At 40.8% G+C, this 22,301-nt stretch overlaps 1 protein-coding gene across 4 annotated transcripts in view; it reads right to left on the reverse strand.

The window, feature by feature from the left end:
- The window catches only part of PARD3B (par-3 family cell polarity regulator beta), a 1,137,826-nt gene that overhangs the window by 62,395 nt on the left and 1,053,130 nt on the right, over positions 1–22,301 (reverse strand). For all 4 annotated transcript variants that reach the window (XM_033230595.1, XM_033230594.1, XM_033230597.1 and 1 more), the window contains one exon: positions 8,982–9,061. In XM_033230595.1, coding sequence (XP_033086486.1) covers positions 8,982–9,061 — 80 coding nt within the window. The remainder of the gene's footprint in view (positions 1–8,981; positions 9,062–22,301) is intronic.

The raw sequence follows: 22,301 nt of genomic DNA on the forward strand, positions 1-22,301 counted from the left end.
GATTCAGTTAAAACTACTTTGGGGACATCACTACTGTAATGGGTTTTAACATGTTTTAAATCACTAATATTCTATCTAAACTCATAATGGAGGCCTTCGACTGAATAATTAATATCAAATATTCTAACTGGCATCAAGGATATATTGGCTACGAGGAAATGATGAAAAGTTTGATTAAAATGGACTTTTATCTGAGGAACTAAGTGACATAAAAATGAGGTGGCAGTAGCATTAACCCCTGATCTCAGCTGTTTGGCATCTTAAAGTGATATTACATGCTGGGGCTTTCTACATTTTCAGGAAGTTTGAGTTGACAACGAAGACATCTTAATCTCACAAAGAATTAAATCGATGCTAATTCATCATTTTGTCCTCGGCATTAAGACTGAGGTGGTATCACGGGGCCCTTCAAACAGGCAGCTGATTCTACTGGGAAGGAGGGGAAGTAGAGACTAGATTTTCAGCATAGGGAATCTTAAGAGAAAGGATGAAAAAGCTTAATTTGGTGGTGTAAAAGAGCTTCACTGATTTTCAAAAGGCAGTAAACCCCGTCACATGCAGATGTGGAAGGTATGATCTAGATAAGTTCTTCAGCTCATCTTAGTATTCCTGCAAAGTCAGAGCAGCAATCTTAGGGACAAACACTGCAAGGTAGCTTTTCACAGTGAGGAAGGCTCTTCAGGTAGGGTTGCACCACCAGGAAAGTGTCAAAATTACTGGCCATGCTTCACAGTGTCTATGAATAAATGAAGTGTGATGGCCTCAAACTCTGGTAGAACATTCCAACCACTGGCATGACTGCAGGGAGCAGTACATAGATGCTCATGAAGCATGTTATTTGACAAGCTGGCCTTGTCACACAGAGACGTACTTGTCATACAGAGAAGTTGGGCAGCATGGAGACTTTGTCAACTTTTACACACCCAGACAGTCAAACCTCTACCCACACCCAGACAAGCACTTACACACCTATTGACCTAATGTTCTGATTGCTCAACTTTTCATTGAACTCTTTGGAGTACTATCTAGATTAGCTTCAGCCAAAGCCCAGTACTGTGGCATTGCTGGAAATCTGCAGAACTTGAATGCCACCACCAGTGATTTAGCAAGCTCGATAAAATAGTGCAACACTGGCAAAGGAAGATTCAGTAACAGTGAGTGAAGCAGAAGTTCACTGGAGAAGAGAACAAGAGAAATCTGAGAGGGAAACCATCTTTAAGGAGTGAGGTAAATGACAGAAAAGGATGTTGAGGACATCCAGCCAAAATGCTTTTGGGATAACCAAAGATAGTAGACAGCATGCTTGTTGCAAGTTTCAAAGTTACCCGTGCACTTGTGATTGGAGTCTTCCTGATGGGCTTAAGTAGACAAGAGGACTGAGACCAATAAAATGAACCAACTGAAACATTAAAGTGGAAGCATGCTCTTATGGCGTATTTCTTCTGAAATGAATACAATCGTACCCAATGCGAAAACACCAGGAAGGTACTTAGAAAGCAAATTCATTATGGGTTCCTAGGAAGCAAGCATTAGCTGCTTGCTACTTCTAAAGTTGCTCTTTCTATTCAAACTCTGCTCTAGTATATTGCTTCCCATTGCACAGCCAAGTTGAAAGCTGCTTGAGATGTTCAGAGAGACCTTTTTTTCTCCCAAGTAACTTATGTAATACGGGTTACAGAAATATCGAGGACTGGAGGCGAACGTGGCCCGAGCAGGCCTTTGTCCCTCGTCAGCCTCAGGAAAGGGAGTCTTTCTCTCCACAGGACTGCTCATGCAGCACTCACTAGGAAATTTATTGTCATCTTTTTTTCTTCTGGGGAGATATTTCTAATCTTAAAGAACAAAAGTACCAATTTGCAGACACTGTTTTTTCATCTCTCAGGAGTGTTCTAACAAAACAGGATTCTCTTTTTGGTAGGCAAAGTATATTGCTTAATGTTCATCTAGCAATTACACATTAAACTGTTCATATTTCAAACAAAGGGCCCAAGGGAACTGAAAAAAGAATTGATTTTTATGACAGCATTACAGAGATGGTTGAAAGGCATTACTTAACCTGTATATTAGGAATGTTCTGTGTCATATACAAAGATGAAGAAGTCACAGTCCCTGTCCTCAAAGGCACTTACATTTTAGTAAGAAATACAAACAGGTGAGCAAATAACGTAAGGGAATATGATAGGTGCAGAGTATGGATTAAACTCTGAACTTCATAACCTTAGCCAAAAGGGTTACAATGAATACACTCGCAGCCAGACTGTTTGGGTTCAAATCCCAACTCTGCCACATTTTAGCTGTTGAACTTGGGCAAGTTTATTTAACCTCTCTCTGCCTGTGACCTTCCCTATGAAATGGGGATAATTATCAGGGTGCTGCTGAGTCGCAGGGTTGCTGTGAGCATTGTCAGTCAGAAGATGCAAAGCATTTAGAACTGTGCCTTGTACATAGTAAGTGCTCACTAGGGATGACCTATTTAGAAGTCTGGGCTGGGTGTGGTGGCTCCCTCCTGTAAGCCCAGCACTTTGGGAGGCCAAGGCAGGTGGATCACTTGAGGTCAGAAGTTCAAGACTAGCCTGGCCAACATGTTGAAATCCCGTCTCTACTAAAAATACAAAAATTAGCCAGGCGTGGTGGTGCACACCTGTAATCCTAGCTACTTGGGAGGCTGAGGCAGAAGAATCACTTGAACCCAGGAGGTGGAGGTTGCAGTGAGCTGAGATCGCACCACTGCACTCCAGGCTGGGCGACAGAGTGAGACTCCATCTCAAAAAAAACAAAGAAGTATGGACTTCTGTTGATTTCAGAGAAAAGATATATTCTCATGAAAAATCATTACGTACATTGGAAAACAGCACTCTAAAACAAACTGTCAAAAAAGCTTTGGCGAATTTCTTTCTCATAACTTCCTTGTATATAAAGAATATCTATTCTTGGCTAGGTGTAGTGGCTCATGCCTATAATCCCAGGACTTTGGGAGGCTGACGCAAGCTGATTGTTTAAGCTCAGGAGTTTGAGACCAGCCTGGGCAACTTGGCAAAACCTTGCCTTTACAAAAAATGCAAAATTTATCTGGGTGTGGTGGTATGTGCCTGTAGTCCCAGCTACTCTGGAGGCCGAGGTTGGAAAATGCTTGAGCCTGGGAGGCAGACGTTGCAGTGAGCCGAGATTGTACCACTGTACTCCAGCATGGGCAACAGATGAGATCAGAGCGTCCAGCAAGAATTGGGTACAGGAGTAGGTATTGCTCCAGTGATGGGGCCCATACTTAGGCCTCCACCTGGGTAGAGGAAACAAAACAAAAACCAAAAAAACTATTCTCATCTGCATAGCAATGTATTAAGACTCTACTGTATACATGGCCTTATGTTAGGTTCTGGGTGTAACAAGTGATGGGTATAAAACAAAATCTCTTATTTCAAGGAATTTATAGTTCAATGGGGTGGAAAGGGGCAGTGGAGAATAATAACCTAATTCAGGGTGTTTTTAGGGCACTGGGAAGGTGCTAACCAAATGTTATGGAATTTTAAAGGAAGAAGAGCCAAGGAAGATGGCATGGGTTTTGGCAGGGAGACTCGGAGGCGTCTTAGAGGCAGAAGGAGGGGTATATCAAACAGGTGGCTCAAACTGGAGTCACAAGAGTGGGATATGAATGTCAGGCACTTTTGGAATCATCATCATAGAGATGGGCCTTGAATTGGCAGGAATGGAGGAGACGGCACAGAGAGAATCCACATGGAGCAAAAGGCGGGAAGCCGAATCTGGTGGAAGTATCAGTGGTGTGGTCAGAAGCCTGGGGCAAGAGGCTATAGTGTGAGTGGGTTGAGTGGAAATAGAACCAACAGGTATAGGCCACTTTTTCTTAGGAAATGTGGGAAAAGGAAGGTTGACCAAGGGTCTTTGTTTTTCTCTGACATACAAGAGTCAATTTATTGGGGTAGTCCTGCCACCTGAGTCCTGCTGAGGTATAAGTCCTGGTAGTTGCATGTTCAGCACTGCCCAGACCTGAGATAATAGGATTATCTTAGTAGTATCTCTGGATCTCTCCCACCAGCGAATAGGGTGCTGCTGTCATGCCATGTCTGCTCTGGGAGCCAGAGCATCACGCTCCACCTTCCTAGTTAACTCTCCCTGGGTATGGCCTCCACTACTGGAGCAATGCCTACTCCTGCACTCAAGTCTTGCTGGACAGGAGCCCTGGCCTCTTGCCTAGAGCCGAGTCAGCATCCTGTATCCGTTATAATCTCCCTTCCATAGCACTGCTGTCTACTATCATGTCCATTAGCTCAGCTTATCGCTCAGATCACAGTAGATTGCTATGTTCTCTTGCACTTGACCATCCAGACCACTGGTCTTTCCTGAGTCAGTGAATCCTTCAGCTTCAGTGAGTTCCCCTAGCATATCCCCATGCAGGTGCTCCTTCCTCTTCTCCACACAGTGGGGACTCCTGGCAGACTGTGCTGCTGAGGCTGTGCATCTCCGATGTAGGCAGGGGAAGGAAAGCAACTGCCAAGAGGATTAAAGATGCTACCGAGAGAGGGTAGTTGGTGGCTCAAGGTCCTCAAGAAGCCAGGGAGAATGAGCTCTGGTGTGTGGGTGTGCCTCATTACAGGAAGGCACACTTTGTCCCCAGAAATAAAAAAGAGCTAACAATAAAAAATCCTTCAATGCACTACACAGGCTCTTCGCTGAGGGTTTTGCTTGTATTATTGTATTTAATACTCATACCAGCACTAGACGGAGGCTCTAATATCATCCCCAATTTGCAGATTAGAAAACAGAGTCTGGAGCAATTCCATCACTGCCCAAGGCCACACAGGTGGTAAGTGATGAAGGTGGGGCTATAATCATGGCCTGGCTCCGAGCTCAGGCCCTCAGTGCGTCCCCTTGGGAAGTGTGTGTGAGCGAGGAAGTAGGAGTCTGAGCTGCGGGAGCAGAAGTTGAGGGGCTAATGTTGAATGCCTCAAGGTTGTAAAGGAAAGGAAGTGAGGTCACCTCCAGAGACTGGGCTTGGGGAGTTTAGTCATCTTCGTAGAACTTAACGGGAGTAGAAAGGGTTGGAATGGCCACTGTGGGATAGTCAGGGGAGTTGACAACATGGCTACAAAAAATGCTGGACGCCAGCAGGGACCCAGCTGCGCTGCATAATGTGAATTTTGTAGTGGAACCCATGAATGAACTTTTACAAGTCTCTCCAGCAACCTTTCGCCGCCCACGCACACAGGACCACAGAAGAGCTGCAGTGCCTTTTGCTCACTCCCTAGGACTCCACACTTGACTCTAAGTCCGGAAGAGCAATATCATGTGCTGATGCACGGAGCCATCTGCAGAGAGGGGGATAATGGGATCCCACGGGGCCAGGGATGGGCCAGGTGGGAATGATGGAGGCTTGAGATGGGAAGCGTGGAGAGAGGAGGCCTGCGAAATCAGAATGGGACCTGGGAGAATTGTGAGTGGCTGGCAGGCTGGAGTGAAAAAGGAGCCATTTGCAAAAACACATACTTCGATGTTCGCACATCATAGCAGCCTAGGAAACAGCCATTTCCCTGCTCACCTAGGGTGAGTAATAATTTGTGTCAGGCAAGAATAAAGGAATGCTGATTTCATTCTGTTTACTATCAAGAAAACTGGGGGCTGTTCAGGCTGGTAAAACATTGGCCCCTGTACAGGTCTGGTGTTTACGAAGGAGGTTGTATTACAACCACACTCCGCTTTCCAAGACAGCACCCTCAGGAGAAGAGAAGTGAAGTCATTTTTCTTAGGAGGCAGAAGATTTAACATTGCTTAACAATAACACTTAACATCGCTTAGCCCTTAGCCTTAGGCAACCTCGTAACTACCAAGTGCTGGGAATTGTCTTTTTCCTGTGCCGGCCAGCGTTCTGGCTTTATTTTGTGAAATGTCATTTAGCCTGGCAGCGGGCTGCATGGGCCCGCTTTAAAGATGACAAGAGTTCCATGAAAGCACTTGAGGGTGTCCCTTGACCAGAGCTGCTCACCTACTCCATGCGCTGTGGGGCATTTTCTCTCTGTGTCGATGACTCCAAATTTGGCAGAGAAATCAATGTTATTGAATTGTTTCTAAAAACTACTGTGAGGCATTGCACAAGCAACATAGGAACCCAATCAGTCAGTAGCATATTAAGTTCCCTATAAGGTTGGCCGCCGACTTCCTATAGATGGATTTATTTCTATTTTTAATTAAAAATTTAACTCCATAAATATTTCAAAGCTCCCTGCCTCTGTGATGAAGAGGGATCCGGTGCCTACCGAGATGTGCTCGCTTCGCTCTCCTGGCAGAAGGAGACAGCAGTGGAGCTGGTGTGATTCAATTAAGTGGACAGTAAAATCTCCAGGGGGAAAGACAAGAAAACCAGGGTAAATGTCACTGGCACTCAGAGCAGCATCTGCATACCTTTCAGAAGTCAGCAGTGCGTCTCTGGCCTCTGCTTTCTGCATCTCATTAGTTGAATTTGGAGCCCCCACCCATGGACCAGGGCACAGTGCCTGGGAGGGAGCTTTGCATCTCCTCTTCAGATGTTGTGTTGCAGTGTCCCCATTTAAAAGCCACTGCTAGGGGTCCCCCTTGCATTTAGCTGAGCCTTATTTATTCTCCACCATGGCTGCCTCTGGTTGTCAGGTAGCTGTAAAGGTTTTTTTGCACGTGCAATTAATTGTTCTCACCATTGTGAGAACATGTGAGTGAACTTTTTGCTAAAATTATTTCCAGTTTGAGATGCTTCCCTTTCAGCTACAGTTTTATTCTGGGGCTGGCAGGATTTTGTCAATTCATACATTCATAAAGAGCCATAAACAGCATAAATGTATTACCTTTCTCAGAAAACCCCCACCACAGTGTTTAATCCTAAAATATACTTGTTTAGAGTCAGTCATGAGTGAGCATTTCAGGGATTAGTGAAAATAAACAAGACTTGGAAATTCAGAAGACTTTACGTTAACAATTACACACAGAAGCATTGGTTGCGCTACCGTAAAAGGCTAATTTGCTTGACTCCTTTACTCTAACAGTAGAGTCCTGAGGATGGACTGGGACTGTGCCTCCAGTTTCCATATTCTCAGGGCCTGGCACATACTAGGTGATCACCAGATACACGGTGAATGAATGAATGAGTGACATTTATAGAATTTTAAATGCTATTTCTGTGCCTTTGAATTGTACCCAAAACTCCGTTTCTGCACTCTGAGTGCAGATTGGTCAGAAAGATTTTAAACTGTTTCCAGTTTTCCTTTTTTTATTCTCTCTCATAAGAACATTCTATTTTCCATCTGCCTTAACCACAATTTCCATATACTTCAGCAGTGAAAGCCGGAAATCTTATATGTAAAACAAATTTTTGGAAACCGCTTCCATTTTTAAAATGAAAGAAAATGTAACCGTCCCTCGGGGATGATTCCCCATTCCTTGGGGAAATGGTTCTAGGACTGCACCTCCCCCACCCCAACCCCCGACCTCAGATACCAGAATCCACAGATGCTCAAGTCCTTGAAATAAAATGGAATCGTATTACTATATAACCTATGCACATCTTTCCATACACGTTATATCATCCCTAGATTACTTATAATACTGTGTGCAATGTAAAGGCTATGCAAATAGTTGTTATACTGTACGGTTTAGGGAATAATGACATGGGAAAAAAGTTTGTACATGATCAGTACCATTGTGACTGTCTTTTTTTCTTGGATATTTTCGATCTGAGGTTGATTGAATCCATGGATGTGAAACCCATAGATACTGAAGGCCAGTTGTACTAAAGCCAAGGAAAATAGAAACAGGAAGTTAATTACAAATGAGAAAAACTTATTAGACAACATCTCTTAAAGAAAAAACAGGAAGATAAATAAAATATAACTTTATAAAAGCTTTAAAAATATTGTATTTTGGGTGTCCTGCCTAATCAGGACAAAAATGCTTCTCTTCTAGATTTGAGATTTCATTACTTTTGAAAATAACGTACTATTTATAAGAGCAGATGGTCACTTTGGCTTTGCCCATTGTAATGTTCAGGGTGTTCGTTTTGTAAGGTCACACACAGAGGTACAGTCAACATACAATGTCAAACAGTCACTCTATCTCTGGTTGGCACTTTAATAGCTCAGCTTTGATGGAAAAGCAGCTCTACTTGGGGTCTTTCCCCCACCCCTTTAAAAGGCAATATTTGAAAACATTGCAACTTTCAGCCTGGCATTAACCTTTCTTTGTTTCTCTTTTGGATGCATTAATTCTCACACTCTCCTCACCTAACTCCCATTGTAGCTGGACTGCATGCACTCTTGGAAAAGCTGTTTCTTTGTCATGTGCTACTGATAGCAAACTAAAATTCCTCTTCATCTCACCAATAACAGCACAAGCTTTCGAGAACCGTATCTCATTTTCAAGGGTGTCTAGTTATAGTATGAGTGGCTCATGTCAGGCCAGGGTGGTCCAGCAAACTTTCCCCACACAGTTGTTTCTTTCCCCCACTGGGTCTGTGCCTCTCAGCAATATTTGCTTACTGCCTTGAGAACAAGGTCAGATTCTAAATCAGGCAAAGAACACCTTCCCAAGTTCACATTTCTCTCCTGCTTCTTAACACCCACATGAAACTCAAGGTTAAGACTGGTCCACCATTCCTCGTGGGTAACTCCTAGGACAGAGGATTTACTATTTGATTGTCTCTAAGCTTGGTGCAGGATGCTCGATACCATTTTTATAGCAATGGCTTAGGATTTCCATTTAGTATCCAATATTCTTGCTGACATGTTCAGTTGCAATGATATACTATTTTTTCCCCTTAAAAATAACCCACAAGTGTTTCAATTATTAGCACATTTGTGAAGATGGAACTAGGGCTGCAGCAGACGGCAGCAAGGCAAAATTATAACATATTCCCTATTTCAAAGCCAGATTTCTATTTCATGTAGACTTCTCTAAAGACTTCATTTGTAGGTGAGCTGGAGATGGGAGACCCCTCCGTGATCTACCTGGGTAAGGATGCGTACTGCCTCTCCATCCCTTCAAAGCGGAGGTTGTGTGCATTCCCATCTGGACCCTTTCCAGGCACCTGTGGAGAGAAAAGTAATTAGAGATGAAGATCCATTATACACCCTGGTTACTGACAATGCATCTCGAAATTATAATCAGTGCACAAATGCTGTTGCTGCCTGCCAAAAATCAACCACGGAGAAGCAAGAACTCTGCATTGCTATAGGAATTGATGATCAAGCCACAAACATGGTATTAAACAACAAAGTCACTTCTTTCAAAAAAGGGTCACTGTCAAACTGACTCCCTCATGTCCCCCACGCCAGGAATATTCTGTAGGCTGCTAGACCATTTTCTTCTTCTTTTTTTTTTAAACCAAATTTAGTTTTTAAAATAGTTTTAGGTTTACAGAAACATTGAACAGGTAGTATAGAGGCTTCCCATATGTCCTGTACCCAGTTTCCCTCTTACTGCTAGCTGACATTACTTTGGCACATTTCTTACAATTAATGAATCAATATTGATACATTGTTAGATAAAGTCTATAGTTTATTTAGATTTTTAACTAATGCTATTTTTCTGTCCCTGGATCCCATCCAGTATGTTACATTTAGTTTTCACGCCATTATAGTTCCTCTTGGCTGTGAAAAGACCGTATTTTTAAAAGCACCTTTTCTGGCTGGGTGCGGTGGCTCACACCTGCAATCCCAGCACTTTGTTGGGAGGTCAGGGGGGGTGGATCACCTGAGGTCAGGAGTTTGAGACCAGACTGGCCAATATGGTGAAACCCCATCTCTGCTAAAAATAGAAAAATTAGCCGGGTGTGGTGGTGCTCACCTGTAGTCTCAGTTACTCAGGAGGCTGAGGCAGGAGAATCGCTTGAATCCGGAAGGCAGAAGTTGTAGTGAGCCTACATAGTGCCACTGCCCTTCAGTCTGGGTGACATAATGAGACTTTGTCTCAAATAATAAATAAACAAACAAATAAATAAAAGTACCTTTTCTATAAAACCCTTCTTAACTAACCGGGGTTGCTGACAATCAACTGTCTACTCCACAGCATCCATGATGCCCCCTCGGACCATCCTGAACCTCAGTCCTCTGTCTTACGAACGGCCACACATAAGTGATGAACTGTTTTCTATCTAGTGTTGGTCTTTATTGTTTTTGTCCCTTCCTCTGTACGTCCTGTGTTTACCTCTCTTGGAGTCTTTTCCATCAGCCTCTGAGATCCTAAAGGGCAGTGACTGGCCCCAGTAGGTTTTCAATACTGTGTGTTAGTTTCTTGAATGAAAAGATATTATATCTCATCCCTCTATAGCTATCATACCAACTAAAAACAGGATGAACACGTAACAGGCATTTAAAAGTACTTGTTGACTGACCGATTCCCCACCTGTTCACCTCAAAACACCCGGCATCACATGGACCAATCATGTGCTTGCTTTTACTCTTGGGTATCCCTCACACAGGGGCATGGAATGAGTACATAGAAAACTTGGACTATCAGGTGGGAAGGAAGAGATTTTGCCAGTAAGCACAGGAAGTAACTAACAGTGTCAAGGTCAGTAGGGAAAATTTTTCTAGCTAGTACTCAACCACCTGGAAGTTATTTTCTTCTTACCCAAAGTGCCAGCTCTCCATAAAACCACTATTCCATCCCAGCTTGTGCAGAGTGTGTATACGGGGTTGGGGATATGGGGAGAGATGTTGCAAAGCAAGTATACACATGCACTTAGATTAAGAAAGACTATTCTTGGTGTTTAATTATTGTGGGAGGACCTTTAGAGTGTGTCCTGTAAAACCTCTTTATATTTTATCAATAGGTGGAACAGGAGACACTGGGGTTATCTGAGAGGGCAAGAGTCCACTGAGCTACTACATAGGTAGGGACGAAGACTGTACATCTTTAAAGCAATCACAGAGAGATTGAGAATTCTCTGCACGAGGATAAAAGCCTTGGTTTAAATTTCTGAACTTTCTACCAAAACCAGAGGCATGGATGATGACAGACAGGGGATAAAAACAATAGAAAAGGAAGAAGTGAAGGACAAACATTGTCCTCATCCATTCCTACCTAAGGTTTGCTTTCTTGTGTTTTTAAACTGTTCCTTATGGAAAGAGAATTCCTGCAAGTATCAATACTATGCTGAGGTTATTAATTGTGGTTGTTGGAAAATCACTATGCTTAAGTATCCATAGTATAGCTCTGGATATTCCAACGGAGCTTTTTTTTTGTAGCTATAAAGTTCCAAGTTAATAGTTTTAGCACTGTTATCCAGAACTGTCCTGGCATAATGATAATAGCAGTCAGTATTCTGTTGCCTTGAGGAGACCACATGCCTGTTACTGTTCTGGTGCCTCGAGGAACAGATTATGTGTGGGTATATATATATACACACATATAATTATATGTATTTATAATATATGATTATGTATATACATACAAATATACATATATACATTAAAATATCATTTAAAATATTAAAATATACATAAAACATACATACATATATAAATATGCATATATATTTGCATATACACACATATATATGTTTATATATAGTATACATACACACATCTATTAAATATACCCAATAGCATATAACATTGTAAGAAACGTAAGGTGATTCTTATTCTTAAGGAATTTTCCATCTTGTTAGGAAAGCAGCTTTCAAAATGAAATAACCAAAGAATGAAAGAGGACAATGTAATATTAAGTGCCATTCAGGATGTTATCAGCAGTAGCACAGGTGAGGCCTGGAGGTGTCAGGAAAAACTTCACGGAAGTACCAGAACTTGGACCAGGCTTCAAAAGATAGGCAGCATACTTGCACATAAAAAATTATTCTGTCCTTCACTAATCGTGTGTATCGTTGTATGTTTCTCCATTGAAACTGCAACATCATTAATGCAGTCATTCACTGTATTCAAAGCAATGAAGAAATCCAGCGGGTCTTCTCATGGAAACAGGCCTGCAAACAATTATGGTACAATGAGATCACCGTGGAAGTCTGAGGAAGGAGGCACTGGGAATCTGCGGGAACAAATTCCAAAGTCCACCTGGGAGAGTTGAAGACAGCGTCATACAGGTGTTGAAGCGTCATCTCAAACCTGAAGATGAATGAGGAGGAGTTTTTCTGAGGCAGAAGGGTGTAGAAGTAGTAGGATAAGCCATTCAAGTAAAGAGCACAGAAGTGAAAAACCATGGAGGCATAACAAAAGGACTGTATCTTCAGGGAATTTGAAGATGTTGCAAAGGTAGAAACAGGGTGTGAAGAAAACTATTAGCTAGTAACTATACTACTGTTGCTACTACTGTGGCTATTACTGTTACCACTACCACTGCAATTTTTAAAAAGAAACTATAGTTTTTAGATCAGTTTTAGGTTCACAAAAAAATTAAGAAGGTGGTATACAGATTTCCATATAGTCCCACCCCTATGCATGCATAGCCTCCTTCATTACCCGCATGCCCACCAGTGTGCTACAACTGTTGCAACTCACTAACCTACACTGATACATTATAATCACTCATAGCCCATAGTTTACATTAGGGCTCTCTCTAGGTGTTACTCATTCTACGGGTTTGGACGAATGTATAATGGCATGTATTCATCATTACAGTACCATACAGAGAATTTTCAAGACCCTAAACATCTTAAGTGCTCTGCCTATTCATCACTCCTTCCCCCAAGTCCTGGTAACCAATGATCTTTTCACTCTCTTCATAGTCAGTTCCAGAGTGTGATATAGTTGGTATCATACGGTATGCAGTCTTTTCAGATCGGCTTCTTTTACTTAGTAATATGCATTTAAGTTTCCTCCATGCTTTTTCATGGCTTGATAGCTCATTTCTTCCCAAGGCTAAGTAATATTCCAGGGTCCAGATGTAGTACAGTTTATTTAGTCATTCACCTACTAAAATACATCTTGGTCGCCTCCAACTTTTGGCAATTATGAATAAAGATGTAAACATTTATGTGCAGGTTTTTGTGTGGATGTCAGTTTTCAACTCCTTTGGGTAAATACTAAGGAAGGCGATTGCTGGATCATATGGTGAGACTATGTTTAGTTTTGCAAGAAACCACCAAACTGTCTTCCAAAGTGCTGATACTTTTTTGAATTCCCACCAGAATTCAATGAATGAGAGTTCCTGGTGTTCCACTTCCTTGTCAGCATTTGGTATGGTCAGTGTTCCCAGTTGTAGCCCTTCTAACAGGTGTGTAGTCATATCTCATTGTTGTTTTGCCATTTCCTTGATGACATGTGATGTAGAACATCTTTTCACATGCTTATTTGCCATATGTATATCTTCTTTGGTGAGGGATCCGTTGAGGTCTTTGGCCCATTTTTTATTTAGGTTGTTTTCTTATTGTTGAGTTTTAAGATTTCTTTCTATATTTTGGATACTTCATTATCAGATGTGTCTTTTGCAAACTTTTTCTCTCAATCTGTAGCTTCTCTCCTCATTCTCTTGAAGTGTCTTCCACAGAGCAAAAATTTTTAATTTTAATAAAGTTCAACATATTAATTTTATCTTCCACAGATCATGCCTTTGGTCTTATATCTAAGAAATCATCATCAAACCCTAGGTCACCTAGATTTTCTTGTATTTTATCTTCTGGGAATTTATAGTTTTTAAGATTATTCTTGCCATAACTTGGAGGGTTCAGTGAAGGTCTGAGCCAGAGATTGTAACAGCGTAAACTAGAGGGTTTTTCAAAGGATGAAGACAAGAGAGTGTCATTAGGATTTCAAAGAGGTAAGATCAATAGGATTGACTGTGGATTAAAGGGACTGATATATTTAGAATAATGCCCAAGTTTCTGAGCTTAGCAACTACATGGGTTTGGTAATATTCACCAAAACAGGAATAAATGAAGAACAGATTTTGGAGTAGAGGTGGGAGGAGGGAATATTTAGGCATATTAAACTTGACTTGGGACATTCAATGGAGATATCTGATAGTTGAGTATAATGGTTTGCAACTTAGAGAAGTCTGGACTAGAGATGTAGCATTGGAAAATGTTCAACATACAGATGGTAACTGAAAGCTTGGAGAAGAATGCCCAGGAAGAGTCTATAGGGACCAAATAAAAGACAAGACACCCAATGAAGAGAGAGAGGAACACTAATACTATTCTTAGGAACACCGTCATTCAAGGGGCAGGCCAAAAACACTGAACCCAGGAGGAAGTCTGAGAAAAAGTAGTTGGTTCAGAAGAAAACAAGGAAAATGTTTTATTGTTGAAACCAAGAAAGGAATTTCATCAAGGGAGTGGTCAACAGTGTCAAAACAGTCAAGAGCTTCAGTAAGACAGGGACTGTGTGTTCGTGCACTTCACCCAATCCACCCTTCTTGTAGGGTGTCACCTTGAATTACAGAGCCTGGAAAGCTACAAACTACCTTTCTCTGGATTCCCTTGTAGCCAATGTACTGGCATGATTTAAGTTAGGCCATAACATTTGGGAAATAGAAATGAGGCAATGGCCCTATTTCCACAGTTTATTATGGCAAGAATGACTAAATGAGAGAGATGCTTGGTTTTCCTGTGGCAGCTTTAGCAGCTGTAATGTTGCTAGTTTTGGGGGTGAAATGTAACTTTTATAGTTGGTTTTAGAATTGGTGGCAGGAGAGGTGGCATCTTCGTAATCATGGTGGCTCCCTACATGCGACTCTGCAGTCTAAAACTTCCTACAAAGAAATAGCAACAGCTCCCCCGGTAGCTCAGTTCTGGAGTGTGGCTTGGAAAATTATTCCCGAAAGCTTATCCAAGAATTTTTCTCTTTAACCTCCCTTATGGTTCTATAAGCTCATTACTATGGTGTAATAAATGTATTCTTTCTTAAGCTACAGTAGACATTGTTCTCTGCAAATGAACAGAGACCACTATAAAATCTGCAAAAATATCGGCAATGAGATGGTGATTGGTGCTTTATTGAGAGTTATTTCAGTGGATTGATGGGGAGAGAAAGCCAGGCTCTATGGTGCTGAAATCCTTTCTAGTTTTCTAATAAATAAACAACCACTGATTGTACTGTCTTACGCTGTCACACTTATGGAATGAGATTAATACTTTCAAATATGTAAACGTGTTAGTGTCTCATAGGTGGAGTAACATGTGAAGTACCATAAGACAGAGATGAGAAAAAGTCCTCTCCCTCAGGGATTCAATGTTAGTTAATGAAAATGATGGGGATACATTTCTGTTCCATTATTTAAAAAAAATAAATTTAATCATTTTTTTCTCCCTTATATGATTATTGTGGAAAACCACCCCAAAATGTTCTGTTAACATTTATAAACACATACGTATTTTATTTTTATTTATTTTATTTTCAGACGGAGTCTCGCTCTGTCGCCCAGGCTGGAGTGCAGTGGCACTATCTCGGTTCCCTGCAAGCTCCACTTCCCGGGTTCACTCCATTCTCCTGCCTCAGCCTCCCGAGTAGCTGCAACTGCAGGCGTTCACCACCATGCCCAGCTAATTATTTTGTATTTTCAGTAGAGACAGGGTTTCACCATGTTAGCCAGGATGGTCTTGATCTCCTGACCTCGTGATCCGCCTGCCTCGGCTTCCCAAAGTGCTAGGATTACAGGCGTGAGCCACCGCGCCGGCCCCACATACATATTTTAATGGCATATAGAGCTGTTTTCTTATCTGTTTATTATTGACAGTTTTGTATGCTATTGAATATATATATATATATATTTTTTTTTTGAGACGGAGTCTCGCTCTGTCGCCCAGGCTGGAGTGCAGTGAGTCTCAGCTCACTGCAAGCTCCACCTCCCTGGTTTACGCCATTCTCCTGCCTCAGCCTCCCGCGTAGCTGGGACTACAGGCGCCCGCCACCTCGCCCGGCTAGTTTTTTGTATTTTTTAGTAGAGACGGGGTTTCACCATATTAGCCAGGATGGTCTCGATATCCTGACCTCGTGATCCGCCCGTCTCGGCCTCCCAAAGTGCTGGGATTACAGGCTTGAGCCACTGCACCCGGCCGCTATTGAATATATTTTAAAATACGATTTTTAATGGCTATATAATATCCCATTATATGGATAAATCATAATCCATGTAACCTCCTATAATTTGATGAATTCTTAATATTCTGGTTAGAACTGGTGGCAATATAGAGTAGTGTGTTGGGTACAAATATTCTTGCAAAGAGCTGCAAATGGAGGATAGGAAATTGCAGATAGAGGGTTGCTAAAGGGAAGCCAGTTTTAAGAAGTTGTGGTTAAGTCTTTAGGAAGTCAGACGACTTGAAGAGGGAGTGAGGGAGAGAAAACAGACACAGGCATTTATAAGCTCACTTCTCATTTTTCTCTGTGCTCAACAAGGCTCAGAAATATTCCTGCTTGAAAAACTCCTTATTAGGTAATTTCCCTCATCACAAAAAAATAAGGTCAGCAGCTTTGATCCAATTAATTTCTTTTTAATCCTTTTATCTTACTTGGTATCATGCAGTGGTTTTTTTTTTTTCTTTTTAATGTAATGACCTAAATATATGTCTGATAGAAACAATCTTGACTTAAGCCATAACAGAAATCTAGCCTTTTACACAACAGTGTAACGTTAGAACTTACGCCTGGATTTGGGGCATGTTTATCTTTCTTTTACTGATATAGCTCAGGAAGTGAAACTTCAGAGAGCTTATTCAAAACAACTTAAAGCGCTCATACCTCGGTGCGCCTTGCACGTGGTGACCCTCTTTGGCTGGATTATGACAGCCTGTGACAAGCCTATCAGGAGGGCTTGGTGTTTGGAAGGAATGTTGAATTAAGGTGCTTTTAGTCCATGGGAGTTCCCCCAATTTCATTCACTCAGTGCCTGCTGCCGGCTGGGGTGTTAAGAGCCTTGTTAAAATAAAGCTATTAGTCATTTCTCTACAAAAGCAAAGAGCTTGCTGCTTACATTCAGGGTTCCTTAAATTAGTCTGTGTTTGTAGCCTGGCATTGCTAGAATCAGCAGTTTCATCAAGCAATATCCTAAAGAGGCCATTTAACCTCCCAATATTCCCCATTTATATAGATTAATGGCAGAGGAGAAGATATAATGCCTTTTCAAACAGTTTTAAACAATTCATTAAAAATAAAAGAATAAATTACACAAGATTTTCCTGCAAATGTCTGCTGATGAAAAGCGGAAACAATTCAAAATGAACATGTTTTCCAGTTTCTATAGGTTAGGACACATTTTTGCCAGTCTTGTAATTTATGTCCTCTAAGCCAATTTTCCTCAGGAAATTTAAAAGCTGCTGTGCTGGGAGAGGCCAAAGTTGCAATACGGCTTATTCACCTATATATAACATCCTCATTTACAAATATGTCTTAGATCCATCACAAAAAAATGAGTTTCATGCTGCCAGACACATCATAAGATTAAGATGCAAAGTATAAAAATTTAGATGCCATTTTAGGAAACGTGCCTTTCATTTCAAGTTGGTATCATGACAGATATTTTGGAGCAGTGTTCCACATTTCCAAAAGCTTTCTTCTAATTCTATTGCTCTTACCTAGTTATAGATTTGGCTGGAAGATGTTTAAAGGAATCAATACAATAAAAACTTCTAAAAAGTTATAAACTTGGACTTCAGCATCTTCAAATATTAAGACATTTTGCTAAAATGCTATATGTTTCTAGGGGAACTAAGGGAAATGCTATATTTAAACAAAAGGAAGCTCATCAAAATAGGATGTTTGATTATTTATCTTCGGCAGTATGTGGTATATTATGCTGAGCTACGTATTTACAAATGTGTTATCCAGAGAGGCGAAAGAACACACATTCATTCAAACTATTGTTTCTGAAGTGTTTGTTTTCTGTAATTTGATTTCAGTAATTCTGTCAAATAACTGGGTATTCAGCTTATAGACTAGTCTAGAACATCTGTTACTTTAAAAAATACAGCAAATAAAATATTTTAAAAATAATTCTTGGATAAGTCTTTTAACCATTCTGTGCCTACATTTTCCTTCCTTGTAACATGTCAGGGTTAAAACAGACATCCTGGAAGTCCCTTCTAACCTGTGCACATTTATAAAAATTATCTTGCATCATTTCCACATTTATGTTGACCACTAACACCTCATTAATATAGTAACTGTGTGTAGGCACATGATGATTTTATAGCAGAATGACAAAGAGAGCAAAGCAATCTGCAAATTATGAAATTATAAAGTATTTATTGGGATTTAAGCATGAAATCTTATGGCAGCACCATCCAAGTACTAGCTGCATGTACACTGGGCTATGGCATCTTAATAACCTGAACTGTCTCTGTTATGATTGTCTTAGCAGAAAATAAAATCAGACATCTCCTTCCAGCTCTGTTTGTGTCTGGGCCTAAGATACAGTTACCATAGAAACTATGATTGTGGATACAATTTTACAAATTTGGCTTCATCTATCAGATGCACTTTGTGTGTGTATGTGTGTGTATGTGCACGTGTGCGTATGCGCCTTGCCAGTAAGCTCGAAGAGCAAACTCTGGTTCTATGTCTTTAATTAAAGAGCCAGACACCATTCCTCATTTCCTATCCCCCATCTGTCTACCTACAAATAGAGAGATTGTAACACTGGCTAAAATGTAAACTCATACTTGAAAAAAGACAAAGGTCTGATGAAAAGAAAAAGGCATTAGGAAAAGCATTTCCTAAGAAATCTGTCACCTGTCCTGTATTCTCCAGGAGCAGAGGAAACAGGAATTTGATGTAATCTTAGTGACATTAATCACTAGATGCTAATATCTAGTACTTACTAAATTTGGTTTCTAATTGTTCCATGGATATATTCCATGAGTCATTTACTCCTTGCTGTTTTGTTTTATTGTACACTCTGTGACAGTGTTATTCACTCATCCCAAAAGAGACAATGCTAACCCTCATAATAGGTTCAATTCTTAAATGATATACTAGTTCATATTATTTCTTATACTATCCCTTTTAGCTGATAAACTCTATAAAGCATATTCATTGACCAAGCTCTCTAGCATATTTTAGGTATACTTCCATTTATAAAGAGTAAACATAGATATAAAATATTCAGCTTTTCCAAATGTTTCTTTTTTCTATTTCAGCCAGTGGGCAAGTTCTGGTCACTTCCATTTACAACTACTAGAAAGAACAGACTCTCTAGGACACTCCACTATCAGTATCATAAGTTGCAATCAATGCCACTGTTTCCATCTCTGCCTCATTTCACACATGAGGAAATGAGAGTTCAGAGATCATCAAGAGACTTGCCTAAGGGTCACACAGTGGCAAAGTCAGGATTTGAACTGAGATGTGTCTGACCCCAAAGCAACATTTTGCCCCCGACAATGATGCTCATATATTGGCGGTGATCATTATAGTTACTGTCACTCTGTTTCCTAAATGAACAACTGAGATGAAGGACCAGAAAGTTCGAATGAACCTATGGTGGTGATGCGATGGGACATGTGAAAGTGTCTCTGACTGTCTGCAAGTATTCTCAATGTGTTTGTGGTCTTCCTAGCCATATCACTGAACTCCAGTGGCCTAGTAATATTTATTTCTTATAGCTGGAGGCATTAATATTTGTGTATATACTAATTTTTTGGTATAGCAAAAGTGTTTCCTAATAAAGAGATATGTGTTATGAAAATAGCCTGGTTTGGCTGGGTGCGGTAGCTCACGCCTGTAATCCCAGCACTTTGGGAGGCCGAGATGGGCGGATCATGAGGTCAGGAGATCCAGACTATCCTGGCTAACATGGTGAAACCCTGTCTCTACTAAAAATACAAAAATTAGCCGGGCGTAGTGGCAGGCACCTGTAGTCCAGCTACTAGGGAGGCTGAGGCAGGAGAATGGCGTGAACCCGGGAGGCGGAGCTTGCAGTGAGTCAAGATCATGTCACTGCACTCCAGCCTGGGCGACAGAGCGAGACTCTGTCTCAAAAAAAAAAAAAAAAAAATAGCCTGGTTTACGTAGAGTTTTTTCAGTTATTCATACATGGTGTCAGTCTATTAATTTGGTTTACATAAGATCTCAGATTGTAAGCTTCCTGAGTGCTAAGACAATGCCTCCTTTTGGCACCATTGCATTCTCAAGGCCTGGCATATCATCTTTGTATCACTCTGCTCATTAATATTTACTGAGTCAATGAAATAGACATCTCAAACATCTATTCAGTGGAAGTTACCAGAAAGAATGAATCAGATTTCGTGCTAGATTTTTGGTCCAAACCTGTTAAATCGTAGAAAACATATTATCAAAATGTTTTCAAGGGAGGTTTACCCTCATCTGTTTTATGGTTATGCCTTATTAAGACTGCCACATTTCTTTTGTTTACATAGTCCTGGCTTTTCATATTCCTTACAAAATTAAAAAAAAAAACTATAAATAGTCTTAACAATTTAGATTTGAACTCAGATCTGGAGTATAAATCAAAACCGTTTGGAATCTAAATTATGTAATTGCTTAGCGTGAGGAAAGATTCCTATAAGCTCAAAGTAACAGTGGACTAGGAGAGGAGCTGTGTACAACAGGATGAATTACTGAGCACATAACTACTGTTGGACGGAATGGCTACCTCATTATGCAGTGCTTACTGGAGTCACAACATTATCAGACCTGTTCTACCATTCATGCTGGAATCACACAGGCATTTTCCCAAAATTTGTATTAACCAAATGATTTTGTGATGACTGCAGCAGCTGAGTTCAAGTTCTAGGAAGATGAATAAAGACAAGTTGAGGAGAAAGGAACTGAACAGAAAACCTTCTGTAAACTGATGTTCTTATGTCAAAACCTGGTTTGGAAAACCAAGCCAAATATGCATACATACATACACATATGCACACAACTGAATAGTTTCCTGTTAACTAGAGAAAAAAACTCAGCCTGTTAGTCTGGTATGCAAGGCCTTTAGTAACCCATAGCAACCTAACTTTCCAGCTTTATCTTGTCCTTCTTATGCGTGCTCAATGATCTTATCGATCTTATTAAGAATTTTATGGATTCCAAACATGTACTTTTTTTTTTTTTTTTTTCCCTTGGAGACAGAGTTTCACTTTTGTTGCCCAGGCTGGAGTGCAATGGTGTGACCTCAGCTCACTGCAACCTCCGCCTCCCAGGTTCAAGCTATTCTCCTGCCTCAGCCTCCCAAGTAGCTGGGATTATAGGCATGCGCCATCACGCCCAGCTAATTTTACATTTTTAGTAGAGATGGGGTTTCACCATGTTGGTCACGCTGGCCTGGAACTCCTGACCTCAAGTGATCCACCCACCTCGGCCTCCCAAAGTACTGGGATTACAGGTGTGAGCCACCATGTCTGGCCAGCCAAACGTGCTTTTTTGCCTATGGCAGGATATCCGTTTCCTCAGTTTTGGTAGCTCTGCCTATCATCAAGTTAGTGCCATAAACATGGCAGGGGTTTAGTAAATGCTGATTGACTGAATTAATGAAACAAAGAATATTGCTCTGATTGGCTGTATTCATTGCCACGAAGGGAAAACAATAGGTGGATAAAGTAGTAGATTAAAAAAATAGGGGCGGGTACGGTGGCTCACGCCTGTAATACCAGCACTTCGGGAGGCTGAGGCGGGTGATCATTTGAGGCCAGGAGTTTGAGACCAGCCTGGCCAACATGGCAAAACCCCATCTCTACTAAAAATACAAAAATTATCTGGGTGTGGTGGTACACGCTCCAAGTAATTCCAGCTACTTGGGAGGCTGAGACAGGAGAATTGCTTGAAGCCAGGAGGTGGACATTTTAGTGAACCAAGATCACGCCATTGCATTCCAGCCTGGGCAACAAGAGTGAAACTCCGTCTCAAAAAACAAACAAAAAACAGATTATGTGAGCATTAAAACACTCAAACAGAGAAGGGAGCCTGGAAGAAGGGGTATAGATAGGGAAAGAGGAAAAAACCCAGAGAAACAGAGAAAAGTTGCAAAAGAGAATGGAAACGATGAAAACAAGCTAGATTATGGCAATCTACTCCAAATCTTAGCATACAGATAATTCCTGTCCTAAACTTCTTTCCATTAATCAAATTCATGGATCAATCAGAACACATCATTCCTCTACCAGCATGGGTAACACAGACTTTGCTCTTCTGATTACATGTATATATAGCATCTTAATTTCAATGTCTTTAAAATATGATTATTTTAAGTCAACATTTAAAGGTAGATTTGATATAATCATTTAATTGGGCATTGATTCATCTACACAGAACTCATTACTGAATTCTTCAATTTCACCAACATAATTTCCTTCCAAACTATCTTTTATCTAGATGCTGGAAGTGCAAGTCCTGTGAAAACTTTGCCAAAATGAAAAGCTTTTA

The sequence above is a fragment of the Trachypithecus francoisi genome, unplaced genomic scaffold (genome assembly GCF_009764315.1).
Source record: "Trachypithecus francoisi isolate TF-2019V2 unplaced genomic scaffold, Tfra_2.0 Lachesis_group13, whole genome shotgun sequence".
Lineage (NCBI taxonomy): Eukaryota > Metazoa > Chordata > Mammalia > Primates > Cercopithecidae > Trachypithecus > Trachypithecus francoisi.